This window comes from Eurytemora carolleeae, unplaced genomic scaffold, assembly GCF_000591075.1.
Source record: "Eurytemora carolleeae unplaced genomic scaffold, Eaff_2.0 scaffold372, whole genome shotgun sequence".
Classification (NCBI taxonomy): Eukaryota; Metazoa; Arthropoda; class Copepoda; order Calanoida; family Temoridae; genus Eurytemora; species Eurytemora carolleeae.
In genome coordinates, this window is record NW_019396349.1 from 194,876 (window position 1) to 210,985 (window position 16,110).

Genomic DNA, 16,110 nt, shown 5'->3' on the forward strand with positions numbered 1-16,110 from the left:
CAAACTTTGACTGATTGATCTATCATGGAATTCAAAGCTTCTACGACATCATCGGGTTGGAAAGATAAAAGGATTAGAACATTTTTGTTTGAAGCGAGAAATTGTAAGAATTATTTGACACTAATATAAAACTCCTTTATTGAGAAAACAGCCACTAAAATATCTATAATTTCTGATCTTCTCTCATAAAAAATAGGAATAATCAATTTGAAAAAAGTATTTCTATTTTAATTTAATGTTTCTACTTTTTATTTTCTAGATAATTCTTTTTATTTGACTGAAGATGTGAACTTTTTAGTGTTTACAGCCCAACTTGAAGGAGTCGAGTGTTGCGAGTGAGGAAGGAAGGCGGAAATTGTAAAATGTTTTTTTAGTAAACCACTCCTTCACTCTTTTCCTGTCTTATAACTACAAGGATTAAGGAAGTCGAGAGATGTCATTTTTTAACCTTTTTCAAGATTGTTCACACAAATTCTTGTTCTATCCATTTATATAAAATTAAACTGCATTTTACTCCAAAGAAAGAAAGAACTTTTTTTTCAGACACAAAATATAAGATTAAAGTATAAATATTTTTGCAATGTGACAATTTTAAATTCCTAAATATATTTGAGCTAGAAGATATCCAATAGTATTGTTGTGTGAAGAAAATAAGTTAATTAATATTTAAAACTATTCTCCAAGCTTCTCACCACAATCATTTCCGATGGTTCGAGAACAAGGCACTCATGCTGGCGTCTAGCTGAGTCTCCGACCCTCTTGCCAAAACTGAAATACAAAAAATCGTAAACATCAAACTTGAGAAGAATAGAATAATTTACAACGGGTTCAGATTTCTCTACATATCTTACACACATCCTACACACTATCTTACACACATTCTACACACTATCCTACACACTATCTGTCAAGCTCACGTCCTCGTACATTCCTTGTACCGCCCTTGTACCGTACATACAATATGCGTCCGTTTATCGTTCATACAATATAAAGTAATGTGTGCGTACATTACACTGTATTTCTTCGTAAACATACTTAAATATATGTCTAAATAATTACATTTAACAAAGGTCATAATCTGATAAAGACGACAGTAATTTTTTGCATTTTTTAAAGTGAAGATTTCGATAAGTTAGAACTGTTAGATAAGTTGTTAAATTATCAAAACGTGTTCTTTTCTATCTATCCATACACTTTTACCCCGTTCCCCCTTTTTATTCTTTTATTGGTCAGTTAAGGGATTTTAAGTTAAAATGTTGAATTTAAATTTTTATATTTAAATCTACATAAATGATTATACAATATACAATGTACATACATATTACATGTAACATATCTCCTTAATTTACCCACTCCCTTAACATATTGCAAATTTACATACATACATATATAATCATCTCAACATTTTTATATATATATATATGACAGAATACACGAGCAAAAAGTTTTTAGTATGATTTAGAAACTTGATCCTAAACCCTGCAGTTTTAAACATATTCTGTTTCTACCTAATCTAATCCTGGAGAAATCCTATATCTTTAATCACAAACTCGCTCTTACACTGAGCTTGGATTAATTATGTAAATTCGTTAGAAAAGAAAACCCGAGACAAGTTTTCTATTCCGTCAACATTTCTCAGTCAAAAATGTTCACCATATATTATTGAGGGGTGAGGGGGGGGGGGTTGGCTCTTTAAAGGCCCTGCAAAAAAACAACTAGAAAGTGGTATATCTACATAATAAAACAAGACATTCGTATATATATATATGTTGCCTATAGCCGGCCAAACGGCTGAACTGATTGGGCTGAAATTTTTTGTGGACACTCCCCGTGTTAAAGGTTAAAAAATTCGAATTTTTTTTATAGGATTTTTTTCAACATTTTTTTCCACGGCCAACGCCGGGTCCTTCAGCTAGTACATAATAAAATAAAATAAAAGCAGTTTATAGTTAATGAGACGGTTTTGTTGAATTAACGTGTAGTTGAATGTAGAAAAGTAAATAAAATTATGAAAATATCTTCGATATCCCCTCTTTTTTTAAAATTTACCGTCAGAATGAAAAACGTCCCTTTTTTCTTAAATTGCCATTTTTAGAGAGGGTGTTGATGAAGTTGAAGTAAAAAAATAGAATTATTTGAATATATAATCTATGTTTGTCTGATTGTTTGAGTGTTTGGATGCCCTATCATAACTCATGAACCTCTTGTCCGATTTGCCTCAAATTTTGATCGGGAAACTCGACAGAACCACGGGAATGTTCTGAACCTGTTGAGTGTTTGATTTCTACTTGGTAAACCCCAGACAAAGCTGGTTTCCAAGTTAGTTTTAATCGTAAAAGCCGCTAAAGATTATTTGCAAGGTACTAATGCAAGGAAAGTTATTTCAGAGGTGAACGCATTTTGTACTGCAGTGTACTGTCTTTGGGCGGAAAAGTAAAGGCAAGACGGATGTCACAGCTCCGACTTGAAATCCATTTTCACAAAAATAATGTATAAAATATTCTGATCATAGGAAACTATTATGTGAATTTTCAAAATTATCAAAATTAAATGCTTTTATCCTCCTCGGATACTAGACGAACACTGATGCATCTATTCTTGTTTACTAATTCCGCCCAGAGAGAACTGGTTTCAATATGTACGCAGAGTGTACGCATCTGCAATTAACTTTCCTTGCATTAATACCTTGTATTATTTGTAACTTTTATGACTGGTATATTTATGGACAAATGACTAGAACTTATTTTAAACATATTATGTATCACAACTGAAAAATCTATAGTGGGATTTCTATGGATAGACAGCAATTAGTCCACTGTTTATTAGTTATCACTGTCCGCTGGCCCAGCGTAAAGAACTGGATTCATATTCTTAACAAATAGATTTATTACTAACATAACATTAACAATTTGTGAATTGTTCATGATTTCATTAATATACATATAATGTTATATAAAATATAATTAATTTTATAACTAAGTATAACACAAGTTGAACGCAACAATTGTAGAATATCACAAGGATTAAGTCTCTAGAGCTGACTGACAGTAATATTTACTTTCTCAATATTTTATAAATATTTTGACTTTATAAATAAACAAGATTTTAAAGGTTTTAGTTTTCTACACTACATCATGTGTAAGTTTTTGTTTTTTTATTATAAAAATCTCTTTTATAAAAAAATATAAAAGTAAATGGATAAAATGCCCTGTTTTATCTTTGTCCGAATTTAAAAATAAATTTGAATAAGAATGATTCAGTTTGAATCAATGAATGAAGGGTTAAGGATTATTCAAAAGGAATATAGGTTGATTCATCAAACAGTGTTCCAGCAATACAAGCAGTTAAGAAGCAAGCAGCAGTTCCGGAAATAAAAGCCCGGAAAACAACTTTGGAAAAATCGGATTTCCGTTGAGGGGCCAGAGAGGATAAGGTTGCTAGCTGTACTCCAATACTACCCGGATTAGCAAACCCACACAGTGCATAGGTTGCAATAACTGCGGAGCGAGGAGAAAGCTCTCCATCCTTGATGAGAATACCCAGCTCCCGGTAAGCAATAAACTCATTGAGAATTGTTTTTACTCCGATTAATCTTGCGACCTTCTCACAATCCTTCCACTCTACTCCCATACAGAAGGTTAACGGTATGAAAAGTTTACCCAGGATAGAATCAAAGGTGAGGTTTTCCAACCCAACCTGGTCTCCTAGGAATCCAACAACACTGTTCACAAAAGTCATAAATGCAATGAAAGCTACAACTATTGCAGTTATATTCACGACTAGGATACCAGCTGCAGTAGCACCCTGAGTAGCTGCATCCAACACATTAGCTTCCGTCGGAGGATCAATTTGAATATTCTCGGATCTGGTTCGAGATTTCTCCGTCTCCGGGTAGAATAGTTTAGCAAAGGCGAGAGCAGCTGGAGCAGACATCACGGATGCGGATACTTAAATAAAAATTATGATTTACAATTCAGAAAATGCATTTCTAAAATTGTTTAAATAAATTTGATTTATAATCCTGAATTAACAATGCGTGATAAATGCGGAGTAAACAAAAATACCTAAATGGGCAGATGACACACCAAAACTTATATAAGCGGCCAGAACCGTCCCAGCTATTGTCGCAAACCCTCCTGTCATGACAGCATGAATCTCGGAGAGGGTTAGGTCTGCCAAATATGGTTTGATTAGGAACGGTGCTGTTGCCTGACCCATGAAAATGTTTGCAGACGCATTAAGGGATTCACAAGCTGTAGTTCCAACTGTAGCCTGGAGTAACCATCCTAGCTTCATAACCAACCACTGTAGAGCTCCCCAGTAATAAAGCATGGAAACCAGGAAGCTAGAATCAGAAACCAAAACTTTAATTATTTAAATTTGAGAAAGTTTAGGTTTAATATATGCAGTGATACACTCACTACTTAACTTTAATTGGAAAACCTAATTAGAAATTAAGTTTAATTGTTTAAAACAGTTTTTTTTTTAAATTAAGTAAAAATGTTTTGATTAAATTCCTGAAGAAATAAACAGTTGATAGAGCCTTGAAGACGACCACCGTTGATACTGCATGGTTTCGGTTTATCTCCTCCGCAACCTCCCGAGCTATTGAGTTGTTTTCTAGTTTGTGTGGAAGAAATGGTTTCTGGTTTACAAGATATCCGAACACGAATGAGGATCCTGTATCTGTGAACCCTAGGAACGTATCAATCTTGTTCCCAAGACAGTTAAAGAACACTCTCCCGTACTCCCAGCGTAGAATGAGAAGGCCGAAGATGAACTGGAGAGAGAGCCCCCAGATGATGTGTCTCCAAACCACTCTTTTCCGGGATGTGGAGAAGATGAAACCTAGGAGTAGGATAAGAACTAATCCTCCAGCTGAGACTAACCTAGACCCAGAGCTCTGTTTAACTTTTATGAAATTCATTTGACAGCTGATAATTAGTCATGCTAGTTTGTATTTAGTATTTGAAAAATAGAGACTTTGAGTTACATTTGGTTTGTCATGGTTTTTCCATCATTTCCTTAAATATAAATCAGAACGCTCCTGTATCTATCATTCACAGTATCTACCACCAGAAATACGACGAATGCTGCAAACACTAGAAGTGTAACAAGGTAGCTGAAGAACCTATGTTTAACAACCCTCTCTGCTCTCTCCGGAACCCTGATCTTGACGTGGGATCGTTTATATCCCGGTTTGAGAATATAGAAGTAAAGGAGTGAGAAATAAACGATTAATGTGATGATTATCAGAAATCCTAATCCTCCGCACCAATCCATATCCATCCCGTTCACCTTGTGATAGTGAATAGCGTACACAATGTAGATATTATACAGCATAACTAAAACTATTTTCAAGGAGAGTTTCAGAGCAAGAGTGAGGTTGAACTTTCTCAGTTTTCTCCTAAACCTGCTTCGTCGGTTCAGTGTCTCCGAGTCCTCCTCAATCTGAACACTGGACTCTATTGAGTAACTAGGACGGAGTTTATTAACTTTCATGTCAATAGGTCCGCTCATACTGATCTCAGATTCACAAGTTTACTTCAAGAGCTAATTCATCAATACTGAAATGACCAGCTGGGTAAATGTACTTGAGGTCAAGGAGTACAACGAGGCCGACGGGTAACTGTGCGTATTGACGGCGCTGACTCCAGTGGATAACTAAACCAGTGAACACAGTTGGAAAGACGAGTAAAGCAACATTCTTTCTGAGTCCAGATTCAAGGTGAGATCAGTTCTGAGATCATCTACTCATCCTGGTTCATGCTCTCCCCTTCTCCTCACTACGGAAACTAAACCCAACCGTGCCAGCACTTTACTAAATCAACTTTATATTTAATGGTTGTTTCAACTAGAAATTAAGATATTTTGTCTGAAAACTTCTCTAGAAATTCCGCTTGGTTGAGAACCACATCACGCAATCCATGCTCAGCAGTTTTTTAAAAACATTTTTCTGAAGTTCTAGTATTTAATTGATACCATCAGTGTAGGTCTAGGTTTAAATTTCAAATAATTACAAAATTATGGAGTATTCAGTTTCAAACATAATATACTTGAGATAGGAACTATTTATATGAAGGGGACAGCCTGGGAGTAATTATAGGATATCCTTCCTCTTAAGATAAGTAGTGTATTAGAGTATCCTGGTATAGAACGGAATCGGAGGAAGAAGGAAGGAAGTATCGTTAAATCCTAGTGCTATGAGAGAATTGAAGGGAGTAGAGAAAAAAAGAATATTAAAGAACCAATGAAGATGATTTAACAAATGGTGCAACTAGGAAACAATTAAGTGGTGATGAGGGTTTCAGGGTTCAATATTCAGCTGAAATAAACATGGACAGAGAAGACGCTTGATATCCTTGAATAGGATTGAAGTAAAGAAATGGGAAAAACTTCCATACAAAAAATGGTGGAGGAATTGGAAAATAGGATGGATATTTTGGTAGGAGTAAAAAGAGAAGGATGGTTTATCCTTTCAGGATTGAAGAGAAGGATGGGATATCCTGGTAGGATTGAAGAGAAGGATGGGATATCCTGGTAGGATTGAAGAGAAGAATAGGGTATCCTGGTAGGATTGAAGAGAAGGATGGGATATCCTGGTAGGATTGAAGACAAGGATGGGATATCCTGGTAGGATTGAAGACAAGGATGGGATATCCTGGTAGGATTGAAGAGAAGGATGAAATATCCTGGTAGGATTGAACAAAAGGATATAATATCCTAGTAAGATTTAAGAGAAGGGGGATTGAATATCCTGGTAGAATTGAAGACAAGGATGGAATATCCTGGTAGGATTGAAGACAAGGATGGGATATCCTGGTAGGATTGAAGAGAAGGATGAAATATCATGGTAGGATTGAACAAAAGGATATAATATCCTAGTAAGATTTAAGAGAAGGGGATTGGATATCCTGATGGAATTGAAGAGAAGGATTGAATATCCTGGTAGAATTGAAGACAAGGATGGAATATCCTGGTAGGATTGAAGATAAGGATGGGATATCCTGGTATGATTGAAGAGAAGGATGAAATATCCTGGTAGGATTGAAGACAAGGATGGGATATCCTGTTAGAATTGAAGACAAGGATGGGATTGAATATCCTGGTAGAATTGAAGACAAGGATGGAATATCCTGGTAGGATTGAAGACAAGGATGGGATATCCTGGTAGGATTGAAGAGAAGGATGAAATATCCTGGTAGGATTGAACAAAAGGATATGATATCCTAGTAAGATTTAAGAGAAGGGGATTGGATATCCTGATAGGATTGAAGATAAGGATGGGATTCTTTGTAGAATTGAAGACAAGGATTGAATATCCTGGTAGGATTGAAGATACCCTGGTATGGGAAATAATATTCTTAAATTGATTTTAGAAATTAGAACAATCTTTCATAGCTTTTTTATATAAAAGAATGAGAAATGAAGGCACATGCTTAAAAAGAATGGGATATATGGCATGGAAAAAGAATAAATAAATATCCTGGTTATATGATGATATCTAGGTACTAGAATAGTAGTGGGACAGCTCAACTGTATGATATACACGGAGCAACTGGAGTCCTAAACGAATGCAGGATCACACCTAGCACTATCCTAACAATAAACCAAACCTTGGTGACATGCATATTAGCATTTTTCAGAATAAATTTTAATCCTTGTTTTATAAGTTTCAAACAATAACAAGAAGATCAACCAAAAATAAGTTTTCTTTATACAGATGTCTCTATTTAACATTTTTATTGTTTTATGGAAGAACTTTCATGATTGTAAATAAGAAAGCAAAGGAAAGAATAGGTAATTAGGTAGGATTAATTCCTTTTACAATTACAGGTTTTGTGAAGTGAAAATGGCAATAAGGGGAAACAAGAATGTCAAATAATTTGCTCTCTCAAGAGAACATGACAAAAAGAAGGGAAACAATAATACTGTACAAAGACTTGTGTAAAATAAATATAAGCTGCAATGCTTCCTGAAAACTGTAATACTCATAATAGGGAAAGAAAAAGTCATAATAAGTAGTACTTGAGCTCTAAACCTAGTACGAAGCAGAGAATCTACTGGAGCAGTGCTATGGAGACCCGGAGAGTCAAGTTGAACTCCGCGCTACTAGAATCTGTAATCAGAATAGATCGCGACCTATTCATGGATTTGAATTTGAAATCATACTTTCAATCAATATTTTTCAAAATATGTGACAGGGCCAACTCCGTGTGAGGGATCGAATAAGATGGATCGGGGGTTGAGACTTGGATAAGGAAGGAACAGGGAAGCACAGTAACGAAGCTATTTGGAGAATAGAAGGAATAGATCTATAGAAAAAAGAGAGTATAGATCTATACTTGGAGAAGAGAGGGGATAGATCTATACTTGGAGAAGAGAGAGGATAGATCTATACTTGGAGAAGAGAGTGGATAGATCTATACTTGGAGAAGAGAGGGGATAGATCTATACTTGGAGAAGAGAGAGGATAGATCTATACTTGGAGAAGAGAGGGGATAGATCTATACTTGGATAAGAGAGGGGATAGATCTATACTTGGAGAAGAGAGAGGATAGATCTATACTTGGAGAAGAGAGAGGATATATCTATTCTTGGATCTGTAAGAGGAAGGAGATATCTATGCATAGTTAGAGAAATTTGAAGCAATCATGAATCGTGTAAGACTTTGTTGTGCCTGCAGAAAAAAAGAATGAGATGTTCCGTTGCCTTTTTTATGTTTTGTATTTTATTATGTTTTGCAAGTTTGGGCCCAGGCCTACTTTAGTATTAGGCAGTAAACTAGCGACACAACTTATATTTTGGATGGATTGCGAGGTACAGGGGGGGGAGGGGGTTACAAGGTTCAAGGTTGTGTGATATCACTAGATCCAAACTAAATTCTAATCACGGATCTATTTCCCCCATGCTCCACTCATCCAGAAATTAACCTTCCACTAAGGATCAGTTCCTTATTGCTCAATCAGCAAATCTAACGCTTTAGTGACTTTAATATCGATGATTGTTAATAAATCTAGTAACTGTAATATCAATGATTGTTATTCAAACTTGTAACTATAATATCGATGATTGTTAGTCAATCTAGTAACTTTAATATCTATGATTGTCAAAGACTGTAATAACTTTAATATCGATGATGGTTAATCAATCTAGTAACTTTAATATCAATGATTGTTATTCACACTTGTAACTTTAAAATCGTTGAATGTTAGTCAATCTAGTAACTGTAATATCGATGATTGTTAGTCAATCTAGTAACTGTAATATAGATGATTGTTATTCAAACTTGTAACATGATATCGTTGATTGTTAGTCAATCTAGTAACTTTAATACCAATGATAGTCAAAGACTCTAATAACTGTAATATCGATGATTGTTAGTCAATCTAGTAACTTTAATATGGATGATTGTTAATTAAACTAGTAACTTTAATATCGATGATGGTTAATTAATCTAGTAACTTTAATATCGATGATGGTTAATCAATCTGGTAACTGTAATATCGATGATTGTTAATTAATCTAGTTCCTTTAATATCAATGATTGTCAAAGACTCTAATAACTTCAATATCGATGATTGTTAGTCATTCTAGTGACTTTAATATCGATGATGGTTAATCAATCTAGTTACTTTAATATCGATGATGGTTAATCAATCTAGTTACTTTAATATCGATGATTGTTTGAAATTATCTCTATGGTAAGCAAAAAAAGCAAAGAAGCTTTGAGCTGTATACATTTCTTCAGGATAAAATTACTCCTATTTGAGACAAATGTAAAGGGTTATTTATATAATTATCAGCACGACTATTGAACCCTGTAACTTTGCCAGTTTTTGTTTTCAACCAAAACAGAGAGATTCAAATTTGTTTGGTTAAATAAAATGATTTTTTAAAATGAATTATCAATAGATCTCTGGTACTAAATATGGGTTTAAAGTGTGAGAAACTTAAACTATAAAGCAATAAACTTTAGTTAAGAATAAATCTTCTAATTATAATTAAATTTTATTTAAAATGATTATGATGAGTTTTATATTCCCTTCAAACAAACTGGTGTCTGTCTTTGAGATGAACAAATCCTTGGAAGAATATGAAGGAAATGAAAAGGAGTAGGGGGGGGGGGCTAATGCTCAAATCTGATATGTCCGAATGAAATCAAGAACTAGGAAGAGTTATGTCCAACTCTCACTAATAATTTATGAAACTGCAGTTTTATATTGAGGGCAAACTTTAAATATTTCTTATCTCCTGAAATATATGCCAAAACTAATAAAACATAATATTTCGACCCTGCTTTACATATGTCTCTTTGTTAGATGTAAACTGAGAACTGAGAAACCCCGGTTAAATCTATAATCTTCAATTCTGCCGTCTTTGAAAGTGTATCAGAGCATTGAATAGGTAGTCCCCCCCCCCTCACCCCTCTTCTCAGCCCTACACTTTCTCCCTGTCCAATTCTCTCTCCACTAACCCCCCTGCACAGGAATTTCAGACTAATAAATACGCATCCTACTTGTTCCTGGCTAATATACGCATCCTACTTGTTCCAGGCTAATATGCAACCTACTTGTTTCAGGCTAATTTTTTATACGCATCCTACTTATTTTTAAAATGCTCTTCTATCTTTATTTGCTCCAGACTAATTTATATACGCATCCTACTTATTTTTAAAATGCTCTTCTATCTTTATGGAATAGTTTTAGCCAAAAGCTTTACGAGTGGGAATTAAATGTTTTGGCAAGTGCATTAAATGTACGCATTACGCATAACAGAGAGAGGCTAATGTACGCACTGAACGCACTAGTATTCTTCTGTGTCCGTTGTTCTACAGTTCCCACGACACACCTTGAGAATTTATTGAGCACAAGAATTCAACCTATTCAGTCTTCCCTCTGTAATGGGGTTGTTAATTTCAAAATTTACAGGTTTAATATAAACCTGATAACCTGCATCAAATCATGAATTCATCCCGACACTTATTCCTTTCTTTCATCCCTAAACCTATATTCTACTCATCCAAGACTTGATTAGTTTCTTTATTTTTTTTGTTCTTTTAAAACTCTAATTCTTCTTTAATTCTTACTTTAATTTTCTCATTTTTTTATTGCTATTCATAAATAAGTTATAAGAAACCATGCAGGTGTGATGTTTATATCTAATAGTCTGGTAATCTTATAATCTTATAATTACTGTTCTACCCCAGCTCGTGAAATAAACTCCCCTTATTGTATTTTTGCAGACTAGGTTTGAATATATCTAATCTATATAATTCTACACAAAGCTTGGAACAGAAACCATACCCAGTTGTCTGGCCAAAACACCCTGGGGTTACATTCTTGGATAAAAGATTGTTGATAATACAGGGAGATTAAACAAACTAGAAACCTGGGATTCGTCATTTTCAATAAACTCACTTAAAAAAGTAATATTTTAAAAAATAAATACACTGCAAAAAATATTTTTTCGAAAATGTAGTTTGAATCAAGAAAAAACATTGTGTTCGTAATTCTCTTTTGTCTCATGTATTTCGTGACCACCTGGACAAAGGATAAAATGCAGAGGAGTTCCAGCTTAGCTGAAAACCTGTTTTTTCATATTTGTTATAAAATGTAAACAACTGTTTGTTCATCTGTGTCTGGAATGCTACGCATTTTTAAGCATATATCTGGCCACCCCCTCATTTTCATTAGATAAATTTTAAGCGCACGGTTCAATCTCTTTCTATCTTTCTCTATCTCTCTCTCTCTAGTTGAAGTGGGCAATTAATCTAATCAACCGAAGTTGGCGACTCAGTCCCAGGGTGGGGGGGGGGGGGGGTATCTGATTTGTATTAAAGTAGGAAGCATACTTGAAAATAATCTTGAAAACTTGACTAGCTTGTTAAGTATGCAAGGCAATAATAGTTAATGAAGGTATAAAATGTCCTAAGTATGCCTGCATACAAGACTCTGCGGCAGGCAGAAGGCAGAGGGCAGCTGTAAATTAAGATCTGCAAGGACAAAACTGTCGTTAAACGTATTTTAATATTATTAAAACAAAACTTATCATCATATTTCTCAGAACACTTTTCAATTCAATTTTCATTATTCGTTTTTTTCATACCATCAAATATATTTCAAGCTAAGATTGGGTTTACTTGAATCTTATTATATCTTATTACTTTCTATCTTATTCTCCTTTTATCTTATTCCTTCTTTCACTTCTATTACATTATATTTTATATTCCTTTCTTTCCATTACATCGTTTTAAATCTTACCCCTTCCCCCCCCCTTCCCCTCCCACGTATGATTTAAATCTTATCTGATAAGTAAACCATTTTATTGCTGAACAAATAGTTTCGTGTTTTAAACACTCCTCACCCGATATTTTTCCCTTTGTTTACATACAAGGAAGTGTTGATATAAGGTGGAGAGTAAGGCTATAGATAGAGAGATATGGTTATACAGTGTATAGACATATATTGCAGAGACCTGACCAAGGTTCTGCAAACAATAAGATCATTTCCTTCCTTGCAGTGCAGAGATAAAACAACTTCCGGTTAATCACGTGGTTTTCCATTATTTCCGCAATTTTTTCTCCGAACTGATACTTTGCAAATTTTTAGTTTTTGTAATACATTTCAAGTTTTAATCCTAGTTACTAAATAGTCCCGTTTTTTGTGATTACTAACTTTTTGTGATTACAAAATTTAACTTTTGTTAATGTCATTTTTCTATTCTTAGTTTTCTATATATTTTCAGTCTCTGAATAATTATCCACTAATTACGTATATATCTGTGTCAGTGAACCAACCTTTATAGTTTCAATTTTATGCCTATATATACAAATAATACAAATAATACAGAAATCTGCAGAGTTGATCATATAAACCTATTTTTTACATTTTAACATTGTAATACGTTATAAACACTGACGTAACTGATTATTTTGTATATATGTAATATGTATAGACGTATGTACTAAGATCACGAAATTATTGTAATGTAAATTCTTCAATCTTCAACTAGATACTTGAAATACATAAAAATCTGTTTAAATATAACTATGGTTGTATGTATGCAATGCATGTACACTGTACAGTGAACACTACCGATATACATGCAAATTCAAGCTGAAAAGTGCATTAAAAAAACAAATGTAATAAAACAGATTTAACAAACAGGTTCATACCTTGTTTAAAAGAAATATTACTATACGGTTAGTTTGAAAAATTCGTAAAAAATCATTAAAACAGCAACAAAATATATTGCAGAGATTATACAGGGTGATCCAAATCATATAATAAAAACATATTTAGTTTTTTTTACAATTGTATCTTCAAGTTGAATTTTCCGACTCGTTCTGAAACTCCAATTAAAAAATTTGGATCACCCTGTGAATTTTCACGCAGTGAGAGTGCACACACATGTCGAAATAAATGACTAAATAAATCTGTCTTTACATACATACATATATATATACATATTAGAGTTATTCTTCCATGCTTCTAGAAGCCTATTGTTAAAAAAATGACATACCTGAAATAAATTAAATATTTTGATTAAACGAACACATTATACAATTATATAAAAATGTTAAAGAAAAACGATTTGGGTGCCGTCAGCAATTCACAACAAGAGCCTTTGATTAACTTTTGAATTTCTATAGCAACGACCAACAAGAAAATGGCCGTGGTTAACCTATAAAAGGAAAGGGGTTTAAAGAAAATGTTGCCAAGCTTTAATAAGACACTTTAATTAAAGGGTCATTTAGATTATTAACTTTGATAATGCCTTTAACAGAAATACTTCACCCTAAACTAAGCTTTCGATGTGTACTGTAGTAAACTGCAGTATACAGACCGAAGAGTTATATAGCGGGTCATAGTGAAGAGTGACTATAATTCCTTCCTATAAATCCTACATAAAATATTACTAACAACTCTTTTAATAGTTATTGTATCTAAAACAATGGAAAGTTGGGCGTAAAATATTGTGCTTCTTACAAAGATTATAAGAATGTTAAGTAATTGTATAAACATGATTTACTCCTACACACTTACTCTTCTTCCTTAGAACTAATCCACTAACTCACACATCTTACTTCACTCACACTAACTCACACTCATCGTATTTCACTCACAAACACACACACACACAACCACTCATAACCCCCCCCCTGATGTCTCGTTCATCACTCAGTTTTTTGTTTAATTTTCTCTGTGCCAAATACATAATGGTTTAAAGCGCAGTGCAGTAATACATAAAGCATGCATAGTTTAAGCATATATGCAGCTAAACATAATAACAAGTAGTTTCTTTAGTTGAAAACCATTAATACTAAACCACACGATGTCATCATTTAAATGCATACATGCCTTGCTACTCTATGCATGATCTGTACCAGGCATTTGTTCCAGGCATATTTTGGTCATATATTTAAACAAGTATAATTTATACAAACAGATATCCATAATCCTTGGTTCACCAGACAATCTCAAATTCTATTTCTCCAATAATATTCTAAATCTATCTTCATCCGTCCTGATTTCTATCCGACAGATCAAGAATCGGTTTCCCACCCACCAAGATCCTAGGATAACCCTACATGGTTCAAACATTATTCTCGCGGAATTTAGCATCTATTGAAGGAACAGTAGAAAAATGGTATTTGAGACTAAAAGCGCACTGCGGAGCAGGAATAAAGTAAACCGATAAATAACTTCTAGTCTACTTTTTTTGACACTGAATTTGTATAAACTTCTGAAAAAACTATTGTGGTTTATTTTTTCATTGTCGTTTCTTACAGTTGATAGTTCTTACGACCTTTTCAAAATAACAGGTTATCTTTGGGATAATTTAAGCCACCGAAAAGCAATTTCCTTGACTAGCTGACTTTCTGCTGTAAACAGCAGAGGTGTTAGAAGGACAAGGGAGTACTGAAACCCTGAGCTAGGACTGATGACACGAGTACTGAACCCTGAGCTATGACTGATGAAGAAAGTACTGAACCCTGAGCTAGGACCGATGAAGTGAGTACTGAACCCTGAGCTAAGACTTTTGTGAGTACTAAACCCTGAGCCTTGACTGATTCAGGGAGTAATAAACCCTGAGCTAGGACTAATGAAGGGAGAACTGAATCCTGAGCTAGGGCAGATGAAAGGAGTAATGAACCCTGAGATAGCTGACTTTCTGCTGTAAACAGCAGAGGTGTTAGAAGGACAAGGGAGTACTGAAACCCTGAGCTAGGACTGATGAAGGGAGTACTGAACCCTGAGCTATGACTGATTAAGGGAGTTCTGAACCCAGAGCTAGGACTGATGTGAGTTTTAAACCCTGAGCTATGACTGATTAAGGGAGTTCTGAACCCTGAGCTAGGACTAATGTAAGTACTAAACCCTGAGCTAGGACTGATTAAGGGAGTAATGAACCCTGAGCTAGTACTGATGACGTGAGTACTGAACCCCGAGCTAGGACTGATGAAGGGAGTACTGAAACCCTGAGCTAAGACTTTTGCGAGTACTAAACCCTGAGCTAGGACTGATTAAGGGAGTAATAAACTCTGAGTTAGGACTGATTAAGGGAGAACTGAATCCTGAGCTAGGGCTGATGAAAGGAGTACTGAACCCTGAGTTAGGACTGATGAAAGGAGTACTGAACCCTGAGCTAGGACTGATGAAAGGAGTACTGAACCCTGAGCTAGGACTGATTAAGGGAGTACTGAACCCTGAGCTAGGACTGATTAAGGGAGTAATAAACCCTGAGCTTAGCTTCTAATGAAGGGAGAACTGAATCATGAGCTAGGGCTGATGAAAGGAGTACTGAACCCTGAGCTAGGACTGATTAAGGGAGTGCTGAACCCTGAGCTAGGACTGATTAAGGGAGTACTGAACCCTGAGCAATGACTGATGAAGGGAGTACTGAACCCTGAGCTATAGGACTGATGAATATCCTGGAGATGAGCAGAAAAGATACTGATTAGGGTTCTCAGGGAGAGACCTTCAAACCCTAATCACGCATAAAGAGAAATATGTTTGTCAATTTCTCATTTAAAGCCAGGCGTTTCAAAACATATTAACCCCGCCACTCCCCCNCCCCCCCCCACTCATATCTAAAAGTAAGAGT

General features: G+C 34.8%; 2 protein-coding genes and 1 long non-coding RNA gene across 4 annotated transcripts in view; 1 reads left to right on the forward strand and 2 right to left on the reverse strand.

The window, feature by feature from the left end:
* LOC111701468 (rap guanine nucleotide exchange factor 2) overlaps positions 1-16,110 on the reverse strand; it is a 62,213-nt gene that overhangs the window by 14,884 nt on the left and 31,219 nt on the right. For both annotated transcript variants that reach the window (XM_023472758.1, XM_023472759.1), the window contains one exon: positions 693-768. In XM_023472758.1, coding sequence (XP_023328526.1) covers positions 693-768 — 76 coding nt within the window. The remainder of the gene's footprint in view (positions 1-692; positions 769-16,110) is intronic.
* On the reverse strand, positions 2,863-7,083 carry LOC111701470 (solute carrier family 28 member 3). Its single transcript, XM_023472760.1, has 4 exons — positions 5,048-7,083; positions 4,518-4,889; positions 4,065-4,345; positions 2,863-3,947 (listed from the first exon to the last, which is right to left on the reverse strand). Exons 1-4 carry the CDS (start codon positions 5,518-5,520, stop codon positions 3,289-3,291), a joined length of 1,785 nt encoding a protein of 594 aa, XP_023328528.1. The 5' UTR covers positions 5,521-7,083; the 3' UTR covers positions 2,863-3,288.
* Positions 5,646-7,667, forward strand: LOC111701471 (uncharacterized). The gene is made up of 2 exons (XR_002765197.1): positions 5,646-5,728; positions 7,509-7,667. It is a non-coding gene; the product is annotated as an uncharacterized LOC111701471 (long non-coding RNA).